We start from the raw sequence: 24897 nt of genomic DNA, 5'->3' as shown, positions 1-24897 counted from the left end.
TTTGTATACACAAGGAGTGCAATGTGCACTACCCGAAGGATGGACATATTTGAAACACGGACTTGGCGGGGGGAACCAAGGGCAACACACGTAACCTAAACATCTGTACCCCCGTAATATGCTGAAATAAAAAAAAAATAAAAAATAAAAAGCCAATCTAAGAGAAAACGTTTAAATCACTTATCTATCCCTTAACTTGCCTTTAGACATTTCTATCCTCCAGGCCAAATTGGAAGCCACAGCTTCAGGTGAAAAGGGGATATACTTTTCAAATATCCATGAACAGTTTTGAACCATAACTAAGGTTAGGAACGGGGATGCTGTGAAATCTGGGTGAAGGGTCTTTGTCATTTTTTAGATGCCAAGAAATGTCTTTATAGAACTTACAAAGGAATAAGCCTATTTTGTTTCTCTGTATTAAAAAAAGTGCTGTGTGTAGGGTTGTCTGGATGGGGTTTTAGCTGATACATTTTGTGCAGCTGAATGGATGCTATGGTGGCTGAAAGTGTTGTGTCCCACACGGTAATTGCTACTTCGTGCCTATTACAGACTCAGGGCCCTGGTGGTCTAGGCCAGCATTCGAGTCCCCAGAAAACTGTAGAAAAAGGACCACAGTACCTCTAAGTGGATCTGCAGAGAGAAAGGATGGTTTTCTAACAATTTCCTTGTCCCTTACTTCTTTAAAATAATATTTTTCTATTTATAAATATAATGTACATGTTCAATATTGACAACATGACAATCCAAGAGAGTGTGAAGAAAAAAATTAAATCATCAATAATCCCCGGGGCATGAGAACACCACTCCTGACCTTGAGTATTTTATTCAAGGTCTTCTCCACATGTGATTTATATAATTGGGATCATACAGTTAACCAACTTGGATAGCCTACTTCTCCCACTTCAGTTTATATCAGGAAAAATTTCCCTGGCTTAAAAATTTTTATAAAACAGTTTTAAGCACTGTGCATTATTCTATTATATGGCTGCTCCATAATTTATTTATCCAGCCTCCTATTGTTGGACATTGAGGTTGTTTTCTAACTTTTTGCTATCATAAATAAGGCTTCAGTGTATAACTCTGCACATAAATCTGTTTCCTGAGTATAGACATTTTTGACACCATTTCTGATTATTTCTTTGAGATAAATTCCTAGGAGTGGAATTATGGGTATGGAAGAGTATAACTGCATGGAAAAAAGTTGATCCATAATGCAACGTGTCTTTCTGAAAGTTTGTACTAATTTGAATTCCTTGCCTAACTGTTTTTTAAAGCACTACTCAACACAGTGTGTTTTCTTGTCTCAGTGATGCAGCTCTATTCAAAGAGAGAGGTGACCCAAGGAAGAAGAAAGCTCTTTTTAGCCTTGCCATTGGAACCCAGGAAATGGAGGCTTCACAGCACAGGTGGATGGATTCCAAGATACTAGCCTCTGCTCAGCAGGTGGGGCTCTGCTCTGAGCTGGCTCTGCTCATTTCCCCCAAGCCCCTTGCATCCTCATCTGCACCTTATGCTAATGTGGTGAGGAGCTACTTTTATGCAGCACTGCAAATGCTGCTTTACTTTCAGTTCCCTGAAGATGCCAGCTTTCTCTTAGTCCCTCTATATCTTTGCATCTCCCATCATCTGTGCCTGGAAAGCCCCTCCCCACCATGCCACCTGGTCAGCTCTGGAGTTAATTCTTAAGACTCATCCCAAGAGAAGGTGGAAGGGAACAAACATTGGATAAGAGATCCAGGACACATGGTCACTGAGCTGAATGTCTCCTGGCCTGATGGGGGAGATGAGAAGCTCTCCTGTAGGCAGAGACAATTTTATAATATTTTCCTTCTGGACATAGAGGCAGGCTGCATTTCCCAGCTTCTCTTACAGCTAGGTTGGAGCAAAGGAAAATGGGTAGAAGGGATAATGTCACTTCTGGGCCTGCTGCAAAACCCTGGCAAGATACTCCTTGTTCTTTCCCTTTCTCTTTCTTTTCCACAGCAACCGGAGGCCACAAACTGAAGGGGCAGTCTCGTGAGACAGAAGGAGCCAAGGATCCTGGATCTCTGAGTGATGTTCTGGAGCAGAGCCACCTGCACCCACAATACCTGCAATTGGACTGTGATATGAGGGAGTAAAACACTTTCACATTAAGCCATTTAGATTTGGGGGGATATCTATTATAACAACTAGTATTACTTGACTGGTACACTCGCCAGAAATTACAAAATACAGTTTGATGAAAGCTATGCTAAGTGAGTACCACGGAGGGTCATCCAAGCCCCACCTGGGATTGGAAGTAGGTGATGAGGGAAGACTTTTAGGACCAGATCTGTTTGAGATGATTCTTGAAGGATTACAATAATAGCTGATATGTGTTGGCTTCTTATTAAGTTCCAGACGCCATGCTAAGAGCTTTGCTAGATTAACCTACTTAATCCTCCCAATGACTCTACGTATTATCTCCTTTCATATTGGAGAGATTAAGTAACTTATCCAAAGTCCCACAACCCTCGATGGCAGAGCTGGATATCAACCTCAGTGTGCTTGTTGCACACTATGCTGCTGCCAGCTTGTGAGCAGACTTCAGCCAGGTGGCTGTTACTTGGAGGGAGAGAGGGCAGATGAAGCAGAGTGGGCAAAGGCACAGAGACGAGATGGTACACAAAATACTTAGCGTCATATTTGGCAAATGTCCTGAGCACTTGACGGATGCTGTCCATGGTGCTGAAGTGGGGCCGCATCTTGTTAGCTTGTACTGGGGGAGAAGGGGAATGGTGGGAAGGGGCGAGGGGTGTCACTCAGGGCAGCTGCCTTAGCAGAGGAGAATGTGATATATTTGGGGAACCACCAGATGCTGGTGAATCCATGCAGGGACTTCAGGGGTTTTAGTTTAGCTCAAATACATATACCCTCAATCTCCCACAGGACAAAGGCCCCTTCAGTCAGCTGCGAGGGTAGAACCGCCATGCACGGGGCCTGGCCTGTGACTCTGACTGACACACAGGATGCAGTCCACAGATACGTGTGGCCTGAGTGAACTGATGAAGGAATCATGCAAATACGTCGTTTGGAAAAGACACGAATTGGGAGGACTACATCCATCATTGGACTTCTTTACGTAGCCACCTGACAGCCTCCCTCAGCTGCCCCCTTGCTTCCTCTGTTCCTAAACACCCTGACACTGAATTCCTCATCTTTTCAGGGACTTTGGCTTTTTATTCTGGCTCAGTAGTTGCAGCCAGCACAGAATTAAGTAATGACAAAGTGAGTTATTATCCGGCCCTGGCTTCAGCTGGGTATGTAACCTGCAGCTGAGATACCTCACTGTTGGAGCACTCACACGACTGTCTAGGTAGTGACATGAAAAATGTCCCCTATAAGTCCCCAGCTCAGAGCCATACTCCCTCTGAGTCTTGACTCCACACTTTGTGGGGAATAATGTTTCATGGAGAAAGGAAAGAGGGTGTAATTAGATTCCTCTTAACTGTTACATTCATCCTTGTTAATCAAAAATTAGTAGCTCTTAAAAAAAATAAACACAACTCAGCTCCCCAGGAAGCTGATAGCAGTTCCCAGGCCCTGTTTAATTACACAAAATGAAACAAAACATATCCTCTGCTCCTTGCTCAGGGAATTAACAAAATGAAATACAATGGTGGCCATATCTGGGTGGTGGGATTAAAGGTGATTTTCAATTTCTTCCTTTATTCTGATCTATGTTTGTTAATTTTTATACAATGAGTATGTATTGCACATTAAAAAGTATTTGATTGACTAAAAAAAGGAAATATGGGATTGCATTCTAAAAACCTGCAAATAAAGGAAATATATGGATACTTTTCCTACTCACCATTTGCTACTTTCTTCAAAACACCTATTACATTTGGAAATATTCTTTCACTTGTGCACCTACTAATTCTCTGCTGTTCCCTGAGAGGAAGGCCCTGGAGACCTGACTCCTACTATGTCTCAACAACAGTGCCTGGCACATAGTAGGAGATAATTAAGCAGCTGCAGAATCCACTAAAGGATGAGGGGACACACATAGTTTAGGGAGAAAAATGGCTATTTAAAACCACCACAAGCTTCTAAAGAGAGCGGAGCCCTTTTAGTCTTCTGACATGTTTTCATCTGTTAAAAGGGGGCTCAAAGCTCTTTGAAGGCAGGGGCTGGATAGAATTGAGTCGTTCTACAGAAGATCTTTGTTTCTGCTCTTAGGAGAGAATGGTGAAACCGGCAGCAACATGCATGGGTCCCAAAATTATTGTGCTGAGGGAGAGAAATCAGACAAAAAAGAGAGCATACTCTGTGGGTTAATTTATATGAAACTATAGAAGGTGCTCACTAATCTCCATCAGTGGTTGTCTGGGGATGAGGTACAGAAAGGGGGGCAGGAGGGAGGATGACAAAGCAGCCAAGGACATTTTTGGGGGTGCTGGGTATGTGCCCTACCATGACGGTGGTGACAGTTTTGTGGGTGTTTACATTACATCAGGACTCACCAAGTCACACACTTTTGCATGTCAAGCAATCACACCTCCATAAAGCTGTTAAAAAGAAAGAAGGTGCAGAGGAGAGGGGGAATTGGAGACAGGAGAGCAGTCACAATCTATGCTGAGGCTGGGGTCCTTTCGGGGTGATGCGTCTTGTGAAAAATAGAGAGGAACTGGCTGGCGAGAAGAATTTAAAGTCGAGGGCTATCCAGGACCCGGGCTGAATTTATTTGATATGATGTAACTGTTCTTTCCATGCCTCCAAAAGTCCTCAGTGAAGTGGGCCACATGCACCCAATTCTGATGATGATGGTGAGTGTGTGTATACAAGTGTGTGTGTGCACCTGTGTGCCAAAGGGGGGGATCGAGGAAAAGAGCAATGTGGAATGTAACAGACTGGCACATATGGAGAGCGAGGCAGTTAGAAGTGACCTCTGGAAACTCCGGGCTCCTTCTCCAGCCCTCCAGAATTTGCATAAATCGTGGGAAGCCTTTGGACTGCTACAGGGCACAGAATCAGGACTTATGCCAAGCTTATTTAGGTCTCAAAGGCAGGCAGATCCCAGCTGACATCTGGATGCTACCCCCATACTCGATGGCTGTTGAATGAACAGGAATATTATTTTGATTTGTTGACAGAGAAATACTGCTGCTATTTTGAGGACTGGCGAGAGGAGGCAGGATGACGGTGGGTAGGCTGCCACTGGGGTTAGATCACTTTTCATCTGCTTAGCTTGTTTCACAACACCGTGCTTTGGGAGCCGTGCCTTATAAGTCATGCATTTAGCAAACACTGGCCAAGGGCTTGCCACAGGGCAGGACTGTCCCAGATGTTGAGATGAAAACAGCGAAAACAGTGAGCTCACAGTGCGGAGTAGAACACAGACCAATGACGACGCCACAATGCGGGTAGGGCTGTACTGTGAGTGTCAGCAACCTGTGACCCATGCACTAAATCCAGCCCTCTGACTCTTGTGTAAATAAAGTTTTATTGGAACACAGCCATGCCTATTCACTGATGTGGCCCCTTTTGAATTACAAGGGCAGAGTTGAGTAGTTGAGACAGAGATTGTATGGTCCACAAAACCTGCATTACTTATCATCTTGCCCTTTCTGGAAAAAGTTCGCCAACACCTGCTCTAACAGAAGACCGTGCAGAGCAAGAAGCTATGGCCGAAGTAAGGAGGTTGGGAGTTACCCTGCCTGTTATCAAACCCTGTTCTCAGTGTTCCAGCTAGATCAGTAGGATCAGTTAGGGCTAACCCCTCACAGCGCCTGTGTGATTTGGTGAGAAGCAGAATGGACTTCCAAGGGCAGCCCCTTGTGCCCAGGAGGAAGTGCACCCTCTTGGCCCTGCATCAGCTCTCCAAGGCAGCAGCACCATGAGAGACTCAGCACTGAGCACCCACAACTCCATCTCCCCATGGTGGACTCAGGGAGATTCATCAAAGCCACCGGAGCCCGGTCACTGACACTGGGAGAGAGTGGGGAAACAAGCAGTTCCTTTCATCTTTTCAAGCCCAAAGGGGAGGCTCAAACCAGGGAAGAGCAGCAAGTAATAATTAAATGAAGATATTTAATTAGCATTCATTTGCACTGTTTATATTAAAGTCAGACCCCGATGGAAATCCCTTTCTATCCTTTGCAAAAAGGTATTAAATATTAACTCCTGAACAGGACCCACGAGAGTCTAAAGCCTGGTTAAAACTTCTTTGAAAATAATTTATTTGCAACTCATTCATTAATGAAACAAAAAATTTACTGAGTGCCTATTATGTTCCAGGCACAGTTCAGAACCAGTGTGGTCCCTGCCCTCAAGGGGCTTATGGTCTACCGCGGGGAGACAGGCAGTGACCACGCAGGTACATGGGTGCAGTCGATGCTTGTCATTCACCGTGGTTATGTCCTATAAAGTCACTGCAAACACTCAGTCACCAAACATGGAACCACTGCTCTTAGGAGAACTATAGGGTTAGGTTTCTGCGAGCCTCTGGGTCCTAACATTTTGTCAACTGATCAATACACAACCTTGTTTTAGGTGGATTTCTGTTTAAAGACACCTTCCTTAACATATATCGTCGATTCATCAACACCAAACTCACAGCCAGCAGCACTGTAACTCACGCCTGAATGAAACTTACCTAACATGTATTTTCTCTGTAAGGCACATCGCAGCCTTCTGTGTCCTGGGACACTAGACAGCCCTTCAGCACTGTGCTTGGGGCCATTGTGAAAAGCAAAATCATCAAGAAAAAGCTCGAAAATTAAAAAAAACGTGGCACTGAAAAGAACACAGAAAGAATACTTGTAGTTGAGAGCTGAAACAAGAAGACAAAGGCCTTGTTTGACCTCCGCTGGGAATGTGCGTATCAGGTGACTCAGATTTATCCCTGTTCTGCGCTAGTCCAGGAACGCGCCTTGAGTATTGATTTTGGGGTGACAGATACAATATAGCGAGTAGGTGAATTCACAAGTATGGCATCCATGAGTAATGAAGAGAAGTAGAGAATGATTTTTGTTCAGATGGAGCCAGTATGGGATTGAGGGCTATTTTCTCACATTCTCAGCCTCCTGGATCCCCTGGTCCTCCCGTCTTTACAGATTTCCAAGGAAGCCCCAGAGGCTAAGACGCAAGTGAATGGGGAACGGAGATGAAACAGACCATCTGCACGCTGGCCCTCAGCTTGGTTGCTGAGATGAAGATCCCACCTTGGATAGAACTATAAAGAGATTTCATGGGAACTTAAAGAACCTGCACGCTCTACTGGATGAGGATTTTTTTTCTTTAGTAATAGCATCTTTCCTTGCAAAATGAAAGAAATGTTTTCTACTAAAAAGTTCTGTGGCACAAATATATCATATATCCGGATTTCAAACTCATCTCTTTCACTCACAAACGGTTCATCCTCAGCTGTTAAGGGACCTCCCTTCCTCATCTACAAAACAGGGATGATCACACCCCTCATGGGCACCCAAAGTAGCTATGAGATTATGCTCTATCAGATTTTAAGACATTCTATTTGGCTACTTTTTACATCTGCTCTATTTCATTATGTTCTTTTTTTTCGTGGTTCCTCTTCCTTTCACTTAATCATTTTAAACATGACTATTTTACAGTCTAGTTTTTTTTTAATCCTGAAATTTCCTTTCTTTTTTTCTCTGGAGCCTAGTTGTGTCACAGTTCACCCAACATTCTAACTGTCTGTCGCAGAAAGGGCGCTACTTCCGCCTAGTCCGCCAGGCTGCTGGCCCAGTCCTGGGACAGAGACCCCCTGTGCAGGCTGAACTCATTTCCGCTCTTGCTCCGGGGATCCACAGAGTCACAGAGCATTACTCATCCCACTTTTTATGTTTACAGGACAAAAAAATGGGCTCAAAGTGGGGAAGTGGTCTGTGCTGGGCAGTGCCATGCTGAGTCATATCAGAGCTGGATGCAAAAGGAAAATTCAGTAATGTCAAGCCTGCTCACTTAAGAATTTGATGTTTTGCTTAGCATGGATTTTTGTATTAATTTTGATTTAAAAAATATTGCATTAAAATATAATCTATCTTGATGATTATATAGATATATAAATCTATTATATAGATGGATTTTTCTGTGCCCAAGATGAGTGTCTGGCTTGTGCCCGCCCTCATCCTAGCCTGGTGGGAGCTCTCGGGGCAGAGCTCCTCCTCCTGCCCTGGCAGTCTGCCCAGAGCCACGTCCTGCTCGCTATAAGCCACACGGGCTGCTCTGCAGCACTCTCGGCCCTGGGTGCCCTGTGGACACTAACTGGCCTCCGCCCCATGCACCTGTGCCTGTTCTGTGACAGAGACGCTCTTTAATGCGGTAACCGAATATGCAAATGTTTGTGCCATCATAAGCACCCATCCTCACAGAGGGCTACAGGGGACTGTCACGACCTGCGAGTCGGCTGCAGAGGTTGTCGCGGGTGTTACAGAAGACTTAGGTTTGTGGAAGGGGTTTGGAGTGGATGTTTGTCATTCCCGGCTGCTCACTATCCTTCACCATTCCCCGTGGTATCCCAGCCTTCTTTTTGGAGAAAATCCTGTTTTGTGCCCCATGGGTGGCGGGAGGTAGTCGCCCACTCCCACTCTTGCCGAGTGCAGCGGGAGTGGGTATGGGATGTGAGGCGGCTCCAGCAGATCAGATGCTTTTTCAGTGGGGGCGGGTGGAGGTCAAGTTCATTGAATGGGAAACATTAAATAAAACACGAGAATGGGACTGTTCCCTTCGTGGTCGTCCCTATTGCCTCCCCTCTTGCATTCTATTTGGTGGCTATTCATTTTTCCAGCTCATCCTTTGGTCCCCTGTCCATTCTGAGATGCCTAATTCCAGTCTGGTAAATTCTTGCTTTATTCCACCTAATACAGCTGATGCTGGTTTCTGTTTCTTGCAACCATGGCCCCTGACAGATAGTGGCCTAGAAATGATTAGAGGTTCTGAATCGTAATGTCCTCTTTTGCTCATAGGTAATGGTCTCCTTTGATTCATCTTACTTCAGACATTCAACTGGATCCTAAAAATGTTTGGGTAACACAGTATCCACAACTCATGGTGTTATTTGCGCAGCATGATGTACTTTGCAGAACATCTTAAAATATTGATAAATTTAATCCCAATGCCCACGCGAGGAACAGTTTTACTAGGAGAAAATATGACTATGTTGTATGTGTGCTCTAGAAAAATTGCAAAATCAAGCATACCTCCACCAAGGGGCCAAGCTGCAAACCTGCATAAATCAGTTGTTTGAATCTTATGTTTAATAGCAGCTCACCGTTCATTCATTGGCTCTGTCATCACTGAGTGCTTGCTTGCAGGCAGGGAAACAGCAGATGGCAAAACGTAATGTTTAGAAATCTCTATCTACTCTCTTAAATTTTCCCAGGAATAGGGAAGACACTGGCATCACAGAATTTTAGCAGTGAGATACCAGGGCTGGCTTGTGGATCAACACAGGGTTCTCTAGGAACAAAGGTGGAAATCCAAGATCATTCTTGGGAGGGGTCACTAACTTCTGCTAATCCCCCTACTAAGTGTTTCCATGCACTTACTGTATTGTAAATCCATAGAATATGAAAACCACAGAGTTTAGAAAAATACCCTGTCATTCTCAAAGAGACATCTTTAGAGAATAGCCACGTGTTATACTTTTTGCTGAAAATGTTAATTGGTTAATTAAATACCTACTATGTGCCAGGCAATGTGCTCTCAGTATTTTCCCCGAATTATCTTCTAGTTTGTCCTTCACAAGTGACTCTGTAACCTAGATATTGTTATTTCCCCATTTTACAGGTGAGGAAACTGAGGCCCACAGAGATTACATGTCTGCCCACATCTGCAGAAGGACGAGTGGGGATTTGCGCTCGGGAAGTCTGGCACTGGACTGGCAGTCGTAGCCCTGGGCTATGGCGCGTCTCTTTGCAAGGCTGTGAGAGGCCAGGCGCCTGTCCTTTCCAGAGCAGCTGTCAGGGGCGGCCCCAGAGGCAGGCTGAGTCTCTGACAGAATGAAAAGTCAAGGGCTGTTTCCTTTGCTTAAAACACGTCTTTCCAGTCTGAGGGTATCTATTATCTGATAACAAGTTTGGCAAAATTAGGAAGTATATGATGGAGCATTGCTCTGCCCAAGGTAACCCTAGGGACGGGATGCATAGGACAGTGGTCACAAGACTTACATGGGAAAAAACCCATGACATACACAGTCATAAAAACATTTAGCACCACCGACCCATGCAGCAGGTGGATGTGCAGCAGGGAAAGCCACCCCGTCACATGAGGACGGGAAGAAGAACCAGCCTGGAAGCAGGCGTCCCTGGGGCTTCCTGCCACCTCTTTTCCAGGGAGTTCTGTCCAAACGCCTCCCTGGGGCTCTTACAGGCATCTGGGCAGCAGAGACTTTTGCAGTGGTTATCAGTGGTGAAAGCTGTCATAGATTTAAGGACAACCAACTAAAGTCAGAAATAGGATGCACGATTTTCTTCTGAAAAATAGAAATCTGATAGAGCAGCACAAAGTCAATGCCTGCTACTATATGGTAACCCTGAGCGCATCAGTGTGGCTACGAGAAAGTGGGTGACCCGGCCCGACCTTGCTAGGAAAGTGGAGGACATGTGCTGATGGCAGGAGAGAGGAGCGGACATAGCCAGGACAGCGTCCGATCAACTCCTGGGAGAGCGTCTGCCCCACCCCAGGCCTGTGCAGACTCTGGACCTGGCTGCCTAGTTAACAGCACGTGTTATATTTGACCGTGTGGGCTCAGCGGTTGCCAGGAAGCAGAGCCTCATGTAGGACAGCACCAGGCAGGGCTGTCCCTCTGAACGCTAGAGTGTCCCAGGGCTCTGCTATGGGCCTCCTTTCCTTTCTCCCTTCACTCTCCTCCTCGGGCATTGCAAAGTCTTCGGGACTTAAATTCCCTCTGAGTGTTGACGACACCCACACTCTCCCTGACATCCAGGTCACCGGCTCCCTGTCTCCATTCCAAACTCAACAGGAACAAAGCTGTGTTCCCGATACTTCCCTTCCCCGAGTTACTGTGCTGCTTCTCTGTGAGCCTGCCTGTCTCATACACATCTGCTCCGTTCTCCCACCTGTTCAGGACGGAAACCCTGGAGTCAGACTTTCTCTCTCTTTCTCTCTCTCTCTCTCACATGCGCACACACCATAGTCGGTTAGCAAATCCCTGTCACCAGTACCAGAACCTTCAAAACACGTCCAGTACCTGCTGCTTCTCGCTGCCTGCTCTGCTACCACCCAAGTCCAGACTCCACGGCCTCTTAGCCGGGTCACTGTGGCACTCTCCCCCTTGGTCTTCTGCTCTGTCCCCGTCCCTCCCCATTAGCTCCTCTGCACCCACCCTCTCCTGATCCCACCATGGTGCTGACCACGCTCCCTCCCCGTGCTGCCTCACCTCCTCCCTGCCCCCACCCACACTGCCCTCCCTGCTGCGCGTCACCCTCCTGCTCAGGGCCTTGGCACCTGTTTTCTGCACTTGGACCGCTCTTTCCCAGATAACTACAGGGCTCCCCTTTACTTCCTGCAATTCTTTCCTGAAGTGTCACGTCATCAGTGAGGCATAGCCTGGCCCCCGCTCTACAGTCATGGCCCCCCTTCCTTCTCTTCCTTTCTTTGCACTAATCACAGCTACTATGCTATTGATTGCATTTATTAATGTTCTTGTTTTTCTCTCTCGCCACTACTGGAATATAATCTCCATGATTACAGATATTTTTAATTGTTTTTGTTGGTGGTTGCATCCCCCAATACCTAGAAAAGCACTCAGCATGCTGTAGGTGCTCATTAAATATTTATGGAATGAATGAATGAATCAATGAGTGAGTGAAGAGATGGGTTCTCCCATCCTAGCCCTAGTCCAAATCCAGAGGCCCCCGTTTCATACGTGCAATCTTCACACAAGAATCCAAGACTCTTTAAAGCCAGCTGCCTAAGGCCTGATCCTACACCGAGATTGCTGCCAACACCATCAGAATGCACAAAGAAATCCCCAATTAGACACATGTAGGAGAACTTAGTTTAGAGTCCATCACTTGAAAACACAAGCTATGAGATTCATTTGGAAAGCAAACTGGGAGCAGAAGATGAAATGCCTTTCTTGAATTAGTTATACGACTCGCTGCCTACGGTTTCATTACCCGTGTTTGGGTTAAAGCCGTGATAAGCCTCCAGTGAGACCCTGAGACGGGCTTGTTGGCTGGCTGGTGTTGGTGATTGACAGACAAACTCAGATAATAAAATAAATCAACTGTTTCCCCATCCAACTCACTTCTGTTCCAATCCCAAAACGTGTGGCTTTCTCATCAATGCCATATTGGGAGCTTCTGTGGCGATCCTCGTCTATTTCAAATGCCTTTATTAAAACTAAAAAAGAAAGCTAAGCAGATTTAACAGCTTAGAAAATATTGGGCAAGAAATAATATTAACATTTGTCAACATTTTCCATATTGCTTCTGAGAATTAATTTCTCAGGCTGACAAGAAGGACTATCATAATTATATTCAGATACAGCCAATTTGAAACCACATTTTCCATAATGAAAGTGTGGCCTGTGGCAAATTTATAACAACATATGTAGATGGATGTTAAAAAGGTGGTTGATTTGTAAAAGAGCCTTTCCACTGTTTATCCAAATGGTCAGACGTTACACATTAACAAAATCGAGCACATTTAGTCGAAGTCAATAATGAAAATCTTAGGTCTCTGGTTCATTATAAAAGTCAGGATTCTGTTTTTAGCCAGTGATGCTCTTAAAACTTTAAAAATTCAGTTGTTTAATTTATTAGGCCTTGTTTCCCACTGGCTCCTTCAAAATAGAAAATCTGACCACTAAAAAGTAACAGTCAGCTGTGCTAATACATTTACATAAATAATTAAAAGTTCCACAGCAGAGTAGGCAATAAAAGGTATTGCTACCATAAACTTACAATGTTAGAACATCACTTTAATTAAAAATTACAAAGGCACCACTGTAAACAATTCATTTACATTTCAAGCTCTGTGTTTGTTGATTCAAGAAAGAAAAATCTTAACTCATTAAAAAACAACAACAAAAAAATCACCTCATCCCAAATCCTATTATTGAGGTCAGTAACCACATTTAATTATGATGAAATATTAATATTTTCATAGATAGAGGCTCTTGCCTTAATTTCCCCAGGTAGAAATGTTATTATTTGGCCTTTAGCTTCTGATTAAAATCTAAAAGGTGGGGGTCACCCCAAATTAAACTCCTAAATCTGGTTTTGATATCTGGTATTGGGGTTAGAAATCCTCCTTCTTCCCAATAAATGGTGAGTTACTATATATTTTGAACCTCTATGTTTCTGAGAACGCTAGTGATGACGAAATTTGCATTTCTACTTCCAAAGGTCTTAGAAGATACAGAATAAAATGTCCCATAGCCAGTCGACAATGATTTTTGCTCAATTTCCTGTCATTTTTCATGATTTCCTTTGAATGGCTCCAATATTAGATTAAACAAGGTGTTAAAGAAAAGGCCTTGATGAATCACAGGAAGACCAGCAAAAACGGAAATGGGGCATTTTAACAAATCTTTCGGGGCTGAATTTCATTATTCCATGTTGCATTCTTTACCAGTTTGAACGCAGGCATGATTCCACCCTAGAGTTCAAAAGCATCCAAGTCCGAAGGAGGAGGAGGAGGAAGGAAATGATTTGTAAAAAAGAGGGAGCCCCAAAGAAATCAGGACAAAGCAGGTTGTAGTTTTCAAAGAGATGAGTACCTCATTTGGATCTGATTCAGATATTCCGTGTTCAAAGAATAGGCTCAATTTGGATCGAGGCTTCAGAAGAAGAGGTGGCTGACGGAAATAGCTCTTTAATGTCACTTTCATAGACCTGGAAGGTTCAGGGAGAGGCCTGGATGTCCTGCTAAGGTCTCTCTCCAGGGACTGGTTACCCCTTTTGGGACTGCTTTAAAACAAGGCCAAATGCAAATGTTTCTGTGGTTGGTAGACATTAGTCAGTGTTTGAATATAAAATAATAATAATAATAATAACCTATGTCTGCTTATGCACAACAATAATTGCACGCAGACACCTCCAACCTAGCCACCTACTAATCCATTCTGCACCTGTTTACTGAGCACTTGCCATAGGCCGGGCCCCCTGCTGGCTTCCGGTTGACTGGAGACCTTTGAACCCCTAAGGAATTTCTCTGTCTATGGTGGCCTCACCCCAAATCATATCCAACATTCTAAAATGTACCCACATTGCAAATACATTTTTTCCTCTGAAATGTTTGAAATTATTTTTATACTTTTGCTTTTGGAATTATTTGGCTATAAGAAATATTTCATTAGTAGTTGCCTATGATTTTTCTGGGGTCTACTTAGTCATTCTTGCAAGGTGAGATCTACAAATGGTTTGCAAATGTAGAGACATGTTTGCAAACATCAAATTTAACCTGTTAACGCTGTCATGATGCTGTGGACAGTTCATGGGTAGTAATTTCAAGTTTGCTGTTTTCTTTCTCTCAAATTTTGGGGGTGACAGCTTATGTATTCAGGTTCCTGACATTTTTGTAGGCCCCTGGAAAATCTGAAGGTCTTAGTGGTGGGCTGAAAGTGCACAATTAATCAAATGGTCCTGAGGAGACTGTGGGGGTTCATCAGGGCAGGAGATGAAGATGACTGTTACCCTCATGGAGCCCGAACTGTAGTGGCAAGATGGTAAATTAAGTCAGGGGTCAAGGAACAGGAAAGCATGATGACGTTATACTAAGGGATGCTCAGAAAGCCCCAAACCAACATCAGAAGTCGGCACAGTGGTGGCAAATGAAGCTCCGATTTCTCGTCCTCGGTACTGACTCAGCCCCTGGACACCTGCTTGCATGTTTTCCTTCCATAAACCGAGGCTCAGAGAGGTGATGCTTTCTCACCAGTGAAAAGGGAAACTAAGATTTTCTCATTTGTAGGGTGTTTGCGAGAATTCAGTAAGACTGGTAACAGGGCTTTGGGTAAACTTCCACACAAACATGTTCAGTATTTTCATCATAATCCTAGCAATATTATTATTATCATTCTCAAAATGCATGTCTCCGGGGGCTTGTGGAAATCTTGGCCTAGTTTGGTCTGGCACCCGATTCCCGGGAGGCAGAGACCTGGGCAAAGCACGGGACAGCAGGGTTTCTGGGGAATTCAGCAATCTGGTGACGAGTGAGGTGGTCGTGATGCTCGGAAGTAAGCAGTCTGTGTCACTCGGCTCTTCCCCCTCAGCTGGGGACCGCTGGTTCTTACTTCCCAAGGAAACTCCCCTCCTCCCTCCCTTCCCACCTCTCTTCCTTCCTGCAGCAAAAGTTGTTGCTCTTATGCCCATGAGCTCCCTGGGAGGCTGTGGACAGAGACCACCTCTTTCACCAGCGATTACACAGCACCTAGCACAGTGCCGGGCCCACAGTGGGCTCTAAATAAATACCATTAAATGAATGAATGAATGAATGGATAACTATCATCCTTATGCTTTTTTTCTAGCAGAAGACTTCTGTAACACAATTACCTGTTATTTTGATTATGCAAAAATCTAATATCATGGGATATTTTTGCCTTTTAAAATTTACCCTGTAGTTTTTTTTATTAAACAAAATTGTTTAGTTTACAAAGGTGTTTGTGGCAGAAACTGCTAGTTTCCTGACAATATCCATTTTCCCTTTCTTCTGTAGTAAAGAACCTCAGTTTTAAAAGCTGGGCACATTGCTTCCCAGTCAAATAACCATATTTCCCACTATCCCTTGCAGCTAGGCATGGCCATGTGACCAGTTTTGGCCAATGAGATTTAAATAGAAATGTGATTTGCTTTCCGGGAATTTTCTTTAAAGGCCGGGAGGCACCCCCTTTTTTCCTTTTTCCCCTTTCTTCTTTTTTGGATTTCGGCGTTTTGGTTTGGGGCCTTGGCACCCTTCTTGGCCCTTGGGGGGGGGGTTGTTGGCTTGGAGTTGTAGGACCGTTAGGCAGGAAAACTTTTGGGTTCTTGCCGGTTTTTTGGGCTTTTACTTCCTTCCTTGGCTTGCGTTTTTTGTTTTGGGTTTTTTTTCGTTGGGAAAAAATTCAACTTCTGTCTCCTCTGAGCTATTGCCATTATCAATTTTCCTGTTATATTCAGCCAAACTTAGTCCCCGCAGATAAAGTGCTTGATACACACTTGCAGGGCTCCTGGGATGAGTGACTCTTTCCAAAAAATATGTTGAATAGTGATATGAAATTTTACATGGGTAGGAACAATGCTTTTCCTCAACACGTATCTCATACATTGAATGTGTAGGAGACATCTCTGCTGCAGAACTGTTTACTACAGTCCCTGGAGAAGATGAATTCTGCCTGACAAATGTTTAGAATGTTAGAAATTGCTACTTGGTTGCCTCAACAGAATCTCCTGATTGTTGAGAGAATAAAATGAGTCCCCCCAGACTATCTAAAATGACTTAGCTGCCAGCTGTGTCCCCAACGTAACCAAACCAAGGAATCTGGTGGAAGGTTAGTCCCATTAGTTATTTCACTGTTGGAGAACATTTAGTAAATGCAGTCATTTCCATTTTAGCATAATTATCGCTGAGCTACTCTTTCTAATGATAAGTAGTCAATAAGTTCAGTTACCTGAGTCCACTCCTATCACTAAAATCAGGAGATGCCTGATTCTGTCTTGCATATCTGGGGGACAGTTTCTACCCCAAAAGCTGAAGCAAGTCTTATCATCATCATACATGGAGGGGACAGAGTGTGGGACCCAGCTTTGTTTGAGGAGATGTCTATATGTACATGATCTTGGAGCCCAGGCACTTTATAACCGTGACATCAATTTAGACAAGGAAAAATATAAATTTGACTGTCTACATATCAAAACAAAGAATTCTGTATATGTCAAAAAACATTAGGGCGGGTGTGGTGGCTCACACCTGTAATCCCAGCACTCTGGGAGGCCGAGGTGGGAGGATTGCTTGAGGTCAGATGTTCAAGACCAGCCTGAGCAAGAGCAAGACCCCATCTCTACCCAAAATAGAAAAAATTAGCTGGGCATGGTGGTACGCACCCATATTCCCAGCTACTCAGGAGGCTGAGGCAGGAGGATCACTAGAGCCCAAAAGTTTGAGGTTGCTGTGAGCTACGATGACGCCACTGCACTTTACCCAGGGCGATGGAGTGAGATTCTGTCTCAAAAAAAAGCATTAATAATACACAAGCAAAGTATTTTCAGGGACTTATCTTCAGAAAATTAATGATGCATTAAACAATTTAGCTACAAGCATGTCCACGAAGTTTTTTAAAAAATATTGCAAATAAGCGGTGGCAATGTAGCCAACAAGAGAATGAATAAATAAATGAACATATCCATGTAATAGAATAATAGGATACTGTTCAGTGATTAAAAATAATGGCTATTTCTTGCCATGGAAAGCTGTTTACCCATATACTGGGAAGTAAAAATGGCAGATTCCAAAACAGGATGGATGATTCCGGCCAATTGTGGTAATTAAAAAGAAAGTTCTCGCAGACGTGATCGAAGAAGATAGACCCAAGTTGTTAAAAGGGGATTTTCTTGGTCTTGGATGATTACAGATATTCTATTATCTTCTTTATTCTTACCTGCCTTCTCAAAAGTTTGCTCCATGAACTATCTTAACTTTATAATAAGGATAAGAAGATAAAAGTCATTAGAAAGGAGAATTTCGTCTGTCACTAGACCACTGCTGTCCGTTTTTATTAGGCGAAGAGCACAACGTGATGGGCTTTTTAACAAGTCTTAATAACCCGGGCTTTTCAGTGAGGATATTCGCTCTGATGCCTGGACATCTCCTGTCTCTGAAATTACAGGTTTCTCAGAGATCAAGGCGCCTTCTGCTGACTTGAACATTCCCTGCTGAGATGAGAGAGTGTCTAGCGGTGGCCAGCAGGGCACAGTCGTGCCTGAAATCTGCATTTCCTCCCATGAGACAGGACGCAGGCCAGGACCGGGTCTTAGCTACGAGTATGTTCCCAAGTTTCGGAGGGGTTCGGGGCAGAGAGGAGGCTTCCTATTTTGACCACAGAAGGAGCCCCGCTCAGGGAGGGGGTGAGAGTGATGCTAGGACAGGCAGGACCCGAACGAGGTTCTCGGGGTCCTGGTCCCGTGGAGCGTCTCTCACGGTGGCTTTCAGTTCTGGGGGCCTGGTTAGTCATGTCAGCTGAGGTGCAGTTACTGGAGCTGAGTCACGGGGCATGGTGAACAGATAGAGGTGGCGGGGGGAAGAGGCACAGAGAAAGAGAAAGAGGGAGCAGGAGGAGGAGGAGGACGAGGAGGAAGAAAAGAAAAAGGTACTAGAGATGCTAAAATGTCATTGGGAGATGCCTGATTCCTGTCTTGTGGGAGGAGGAGGAGGAGGCAGAGGAGGAAGTGGGGGCGGGGGAAGGGGCTCTCCTTGAGATAAAAATATGTCAAAGAGTTCCCAGAGTGAAGTTTCTTTTTCTTCCAATGCCTGTTCCCTGAAGAATCATTAAAAGAACAACGATAGCAACACAACTCGCAAGGTCATCGCATCTGCCTGAGATTTCTGGGGGGCCAAGTCTAGATTATTAGAAAACTGCCTCCCAGCCCGGCCCCGCTCACCCTCTGCACACACAGCCCCTCAGGGACAGCACTGCTCCGTGCACGGGATCAAAGCCTGCAATAATTATGGAGCCTCTTCTTCCCAAAGAGCTCCTGTGACAACTGACAATAGTGTGACTTGTCGGACTGTGGTCACCAGTAGGAAGGAATATGTCTGTGGGATGAGTCCGGCGGGAGGTGTGTGTGTGACACACACACACACACACGTGCACACGCACATGCGTTTACTTTGCTCCAAGGCCGGGAGAGGGATAAGCCCAGCCATTGTATTTGTAGATGCTAGAACTTTTAGGCATTCCGGCCGCAGAGAAACACAGCGGCTCTATTTACTGAGGGGTTCGCAAGACTGGACTCGGTTCCAGCGGCCCTCTGTGGCTCCTGGTCGCTCAGCTTCCATCCCCATCTCCTGGAAAGAACATCTGCATTTCTCTGGGTAACAGCCCCTCCCAGTCCTCAGCGTGGGACCCCGGGGTCCACAGTGGGCCCAGGCCCCAGGACTAGCCCACTGGCGTAACCTGTCCTCCCGCTGTTCTGTTTGGTTCAGAGATGTGTGTTCGGGTTGGCGCAGTGAGACCCAAACCTGGGCCTTGGGCTGGACGGTTAAAGGGCATCTCTTTCTGCTGGCAGATCAAGGACTGGTGTTGCTGGGGCCTGCTCCCTCCAGAGGCGTACAGATGTGGCTAGGGGTAAAGCTGAGCCCGGGGAGGGAAGAGCCAAGAGGTGGAGAGAGAACGTGGTCTGAAACGCACCACGCTGGAGGCCCCAGGCCCCACGGACTTTTCAATCAAGTGGGTGAGTCCATGCGTTTCCTGAGTTGGGTCCTGGTCACTTGTGACTGAGAGTCACACCTGGGATGATCAGACTTGCACAGAAACACGAGGATCTTCAGAACTTTCTCCCCACAAGTCTCCCCTCTGGTAACCCACAGGCTGCTTTCCCTGGCCTCCTCCTCCTCTCACTCGTGGCAGGATGGGAACCCTTGCTCCCAGGCCTAGTGACTGGGACTTAGATCTCCACGGCTCAGGTCCTGGCCTCGCTGTCCCTTAATGTCTTGGCTCTCCCTGTCAACTCCACCCACCAGGCTGGGGTTCTGTCCTTGACTCAGTTTCCCCGGAACTGGTCCCAGCAGCCACATCTGGAAACACCATCTTGGTGCCCATCAGTTGAGATGCCCTGAGCCGGGAGGCCCATGACTCAGACTCTAGCACAGCAGACCCGCCCCCGGGAATGTGGCCCACGGGCCAAGTGACGCGAGAATGGAAAAGGACGGGAGCTGGCTTATTCTGCCCGGAGGTCCTGAAGTGCCGGCCAGTCTGTTCCTGTTGCCTGGGGCCCGCGGATGCCCTGGTTCCTGTGCTATCTCAGGCTGGCTCTTCAGACCTTCCTCTACCCTGTAAATTATCCATAGACGCCTTCAATCTCCCCTTTGCCTAAGTCAGCCAGGGCTGGTCTTACTCGAACAACTCAGACTGACCCACCTCCGTCCTCTGTCTGTGCCACCTTAGTGGGACCTCTAGCTCTGGGTCCCAGACACCTCCACCGGCCCCTTGGGTGCCTGGCGGCATCGCAAGTCCTGACAGCAATGGCAAGAGTCCCAGGCTCAGCAAAATCAACTCCATTTTAATCCATTTTATTCCCCCCAGGAGCTGCCTGCTTCTACCTTTCACCTCCCATTGTAGAAACACAAAACGACAGCTAAGCTCCCCTGAAGACACCCTGAATTTGTCCAACTACCTTGCAGTCTGTTAAGCTACAGGTTTTCCCATGTATGTACCAGAGGAAAGCTTTCTCTTTGATGTTTAAATTGCATGTTTCCTTTGCCAGACACTGAGCAAGGAAAAAAAAGGAGAAAAGGAAAAAAAAATGAATATTTCAGATGTACATTATTATAGGATTTGGTATTATTTCGCACTTTTTTTCTAGTTCATCTGGCATTTTGGAAAGTTTAGTCGTAAAAAGAAATCTACTTTTGGGATTGGAAAATAACTAAATAACTTTCTCTTTTTCTCTACGGTAAAGTGGCTGACTCGGAGACTTGCCACATTTTCAGGTGTTTCAAATCAGGAAAATAAGACACATGTTTTATTATAAGTGTGTCTAATACTTGATTATTTGTACCTCATATGAAAAGATTAGATTTTGGAAGAGAAGGATTAAGAACGTTCTTTCGCAGAGACAGGCGTGCGTTTGGACCTGCATGCCGATTTAAGTTTATTACAAACGGCCACTGACAAGGGCATCTTGCGTTCACCAGCATTAGATGCACCCCAGGTAATGACCATTTAATTAAATCTCATTATGAAAATACCTTCTATCTGAGCACTGGGCAGAGCTTAAGAAATTAAGGTATAAACTTCTGATTTCTGAAGGCACTGTTTTTTTTGCCTGTCATTCATTAGGTGAACTCCCAACCCCATTGGTTCACTTCTAAGTGCCAGGTAATGTCTCTGCTCCTTCCCCTCTGCTGGCTCAGAGCCAACTAGTGTTCAGGAGCGGGAGGAGCAGGGACTTTGCAGATTGCTCTGTTTCCACCCTGACTCCTCTGCCACCAAGCTGGGCTGCTTTGAGCAGGTTATTGAACCTCTCTGAATTCGCAATACCTCTATCTGTAAATGGAGTCAGCCCACACTTTTGTCATAACGCTGTGGAAATGATAAAGTCGGTCAGGTTTCTGAGATGCAGGAGGCCACCCACAGTGGCTCCTTCTCTCTCCCTCTGGGGACTGCACTCGGTGCTGGCAGGCCTGGCTGGTCACTGGGAACACAGCCCCAAGCCACCTTCCTCCCAGGCTGGAGTCGGGTAGGGAGCACTGTCCACTGCAGAGAGCCTGGTCCCCTGGAGCCCTCAGCCACCAACTCTCCTTTATGATACCTCCCCCACTTGCTCAGACAGTGAACAAGTTTAACTTGATGGTATCTGCTCCTGACAACCAGCTTCTGCAACCGGAAAGGAGAAGCAATTCCTACCTGCCTCCCGCCTGCGGTTCCGGAGCCGATCGCCTACCTGATGGTTTGATGCTGCAGGGAATCGGGGTCCGTGGCGTTCACGGTCAGCAGCACGCTGCCCACGGAGATGTTCTCCCGCCTGGTCACCATCATGGGGTCTGGATAGAAGACTGGACCCTCGTTGACATCCAGAACGGTGATGTGGACGGTCGCTGTGGAGCTGGGGCCGTAGGAGACATCAGGTACCAGTGGGTCCTCGTTTTCCACTTTGATCAGCAGCGTGTGAAAGGCAGAAATCTCATAGTCTAGAGGCTGGAAAGCAGACAGGGCGGTTTAGAGTGTGCACGCGCCACCAAGGCAGACGGTTTTGCACAAAGTTCCTCTGACATTCCACGAGCAATGTGGAATAGACTAAGCCATATGGCATTTGGAGTCCTCTTTAAGAAAAAGAATATGAAACATGCAAATGAAAAATTAGGTATGGATGTTTCTCATGTTTTTTTTTTTTCGGATTGAGAAACAAGTGACAATACATGACTTGGACCTTAGTGATCCGGTTCTTCCCTCTGAGACCTCATTAGACAACGCACTGGCCACACTGACATTGAAAGTCTCCCCGCCTGTAACCTGTAACCCCACCCCCTCCGGTGCTCATGGGGGCTGGGAAATGAGAGGCCCTGAAGCCCAAGCTTCGCTGTCTTCATGGTACGATGACCCTGCTCCGTTAGAATGGGAGATCAAACAGAACAGGCAAACCGAGGTTACATTTTGAATGTTTCTCATTCACTTGCCGTGAAGTCTAAAGGGCCTCACATCACTTTAGAGTGTAATGTCTCCTGGCTCAGGTGTGAGGTAGGGAAAAGTCTCATGTAGCTGAGAGTCTAAGAACATGGGGTTAAGCTGCTGGCCCTTCCCCATCTGAGGGCATTTGAAAGTGTATGGGGGCATTTTCCATAGTCGCCATGACTTGGGGGCTCCACAGCCATTTACTGGGCAGGGGACAGAGATGCCGGACACTGCTCAGGACAGTCCCATACAATAGCAGATCGTCCTGCCCCAGTGCCGATGGCTAGCCCCGATGAGGGCCACTCTAGATGATTCTGCAAAGGGGGCTGACAGTACCCACCTCCCCCAGCCACTGTGTGGACTAAATCAGATGATGCCAAGGAAGCCCCATTACAAACATTATTGACATGGCGGTCCTGTCCATCGAGCGTTACTCTTTCCAAACCATGAGAGCCACGTGACGCAGTGAGGGTGATGTTTCCCAGAGCAGGGCTCCTGTCGCCGGGGTGCACAGCAAGACATTTAGGTAGGATGAGGGCAGATTTCTTATTTCCACAGTTACTAATTTTCCTAATGTTTACTAGGAAAAACAAGCAGCTAACTCATCCGACCCATGACATGATGAATACTCTTGAGAGGAGGGCAAGACGAAATGGGTCAAAGGATTTGATTTACACTCAACTAAAAGTAGGCAAACAATAGCTGTACAGGTTGCAACAGATACGGCAAGATGGGAGCAGAGGTGAGGATGGTGGAAACTGGGGAAGGAGCTACGCAGGTGCAGAGCTGGAAACGGAATCCAGCAGCTTGAGTCGGTGACTTGAGGCAAGTTACCTTTCATAATAATTACAGCTGACACGGATGTAGTGCTAAGCACTCCACACGTGGGGAAGTACACGTGTGTGCACGCACACGCACACACACACACAGGAAGTGCTTCCTGGTTGTAACTGGACTTCCTCGCTTCCCCTAGAGCAACTCCCAGCAGGGTTAGTATTAGGGTTAACAGATGCAAAGCTGTTGGTGCCTAGTAGTGGCCCAGTTACATTTTGGCTTTGCCCCTGTAACACGAGAATAATCTACCATTCCATCCTCCTTCCCGTGGATTCTAATAACGCATCTCTGCCCATCTCAAGTGATGCCTGAGATGTGCAACCTCAGTAAAGTAGATTTCAAACTTGGTTGAACTTTCCTTGCCAGGGAGCTGCCAGGCTTGGAACACACAGCCATTTGTCTTGATTAGGATATGGAAGGGGGCAGAAACCTTGGGCTTGCTGGGTCACGAGAGCACTGAGGGCCAGTCCCCTGCACAGGACTGAGACAAAGAGCGCCCCAGGCACCCGAGACCCACCTCCACCCCACGCTGGCACCAATCATAAGCTCAGCCTAGTGTGGTCCGGCATCCGAGTCCCAGGAGGCAGAGGCCTGTGCAAAGCAGGGAATGGTGGGGTTTCTGGGGAATTCAGCAATCTGGTGACAAGTGAGGTGGTCGCGATGCTTGGAGTAAGCAATTTGTGTCACTCAGCTCTTTCTCCTTAGCTGGGGGCCACTGGTTTTTACTTCCCAAGGAAACTGTTTCCTTCCCATGTCCCTTCCTCCTTCTTTCCTCTCTCTCCTCTTCCCTCCCCTCCTCCCTCCCTCCCTTCCTTCCTTCATCATCGTTTGCAGCAAAAATTCTTGCTCTTATGCCCATAAGCTCCCTGGGAGGCTGTGGACAGAGACCGTTTCTTTCACCAGCGATTACACGGCACCTAGCACAGGGCCAGGCCCACAGTGGGCTCTAAATCAATACCACTGAATGAATGAATGAATGAATGAGTGGATAACTACGATTCTTGTGCTTTTTTCTAGCACTAGTCTTAACAACACAATTATCTATTATTTTGATTATGCAAAAATCTAATATCATTGTATATTTTTATCTTTTAAAATTTACCCTACCGTTTTTTATTAAATAGAAAGACAGAGGAGTGAGGGATGAAGTCGCGGCCCTGCAGCCACTGTGGGGCCAGCAGGTCAGCGCCCCTCCCAGAGTCTCAGCTTTCTCCTCAATAACGTCCTAGTGCCGAGGAGTGTTGTAAAGATCAGGGAACACGATGGATGTGGAAGGCTCCCACCGAGCTGGGCCCAGTGTCAATACCAATACCGAGAAGCCGCTAAGGCGCTGAGGAAGCAGAATGTGGGATTGAAAGCGCCGGGAGAGCCATGGCCCCAGCGCCAGTTCTTTCGCTGTGTTCCAAGGCTGACACTCCCTGGAAGGCAAATAGGCTTCCCTGGAGGAATTGGGCCCTGAGCAATGCCACAGAGCGGGGAGTGGGGAGGGGTGGAGAGGGAGACAGAGAGAGAGAGAGCGAGCGAGCATGTGTGAGCACGCAAGTGTCACCAACACGAGGCTGGTCTTTGCAGGGAGCAGAGCCTCTCTAGTGTTTATTTCCATTTGCACAAGGTGGGGTTTAATAATCCCAGCTGTGGGATGTCCAGGGCCAGACCACCCAGAGCTGGTGAGACATGGGTCTCGGCCCCAGTCCCTTCCGTGGGTTGTACATTGGATTAAGATGCCCTCCATCATCTCAGCT

The 24897-nt window shown here is 46.3% G+C and overlaps 1 protein-coding gene across 2 annotated transcripts in view; it reads right to left on the bottom strand.

Moving 5' to 3' along the window:
- The window catches only part of CDH13 (cadherin 13), a 977229-nt gene that overhangs the window by 67151 nt on the left and 885181 nt on the right, over positions 1-24897 (bottom strand). For both annotated transcript variants that reach the window (XM_012648205.1, XM_012648204.1), the window contains exon 9: positions 21594-21847. In XM_012648205.1, coding sequence (XP_012503659.1) covers positions 21594-21847 — 254 coding nt within the window. The remainder of the gene's footprint in view (positions 1-21593; positions 21848-24897) is intronic.

The sequence above is a fragment of the Propithecus coquereli genome, unplaced genomic scaffold (genome assembly GCF_000956105.1).
Source record: "Propithecus coquereli isolate 6110/MARCELLA unplaced genomic scaffold, Pcoq_1.0 Scaffold280, whole genome shotgun sequence".
NCBI lineage: Eukaryota > Metazoa > Chordata > Mammalia > Primates > Indriidae > Propithecus > Propithecus coquereli.
The sequence above is the reverse complement of the archived record's forward strand: the minus strand, read 5'-3'. Positions and strand labels throughout refer to the sequence as shown.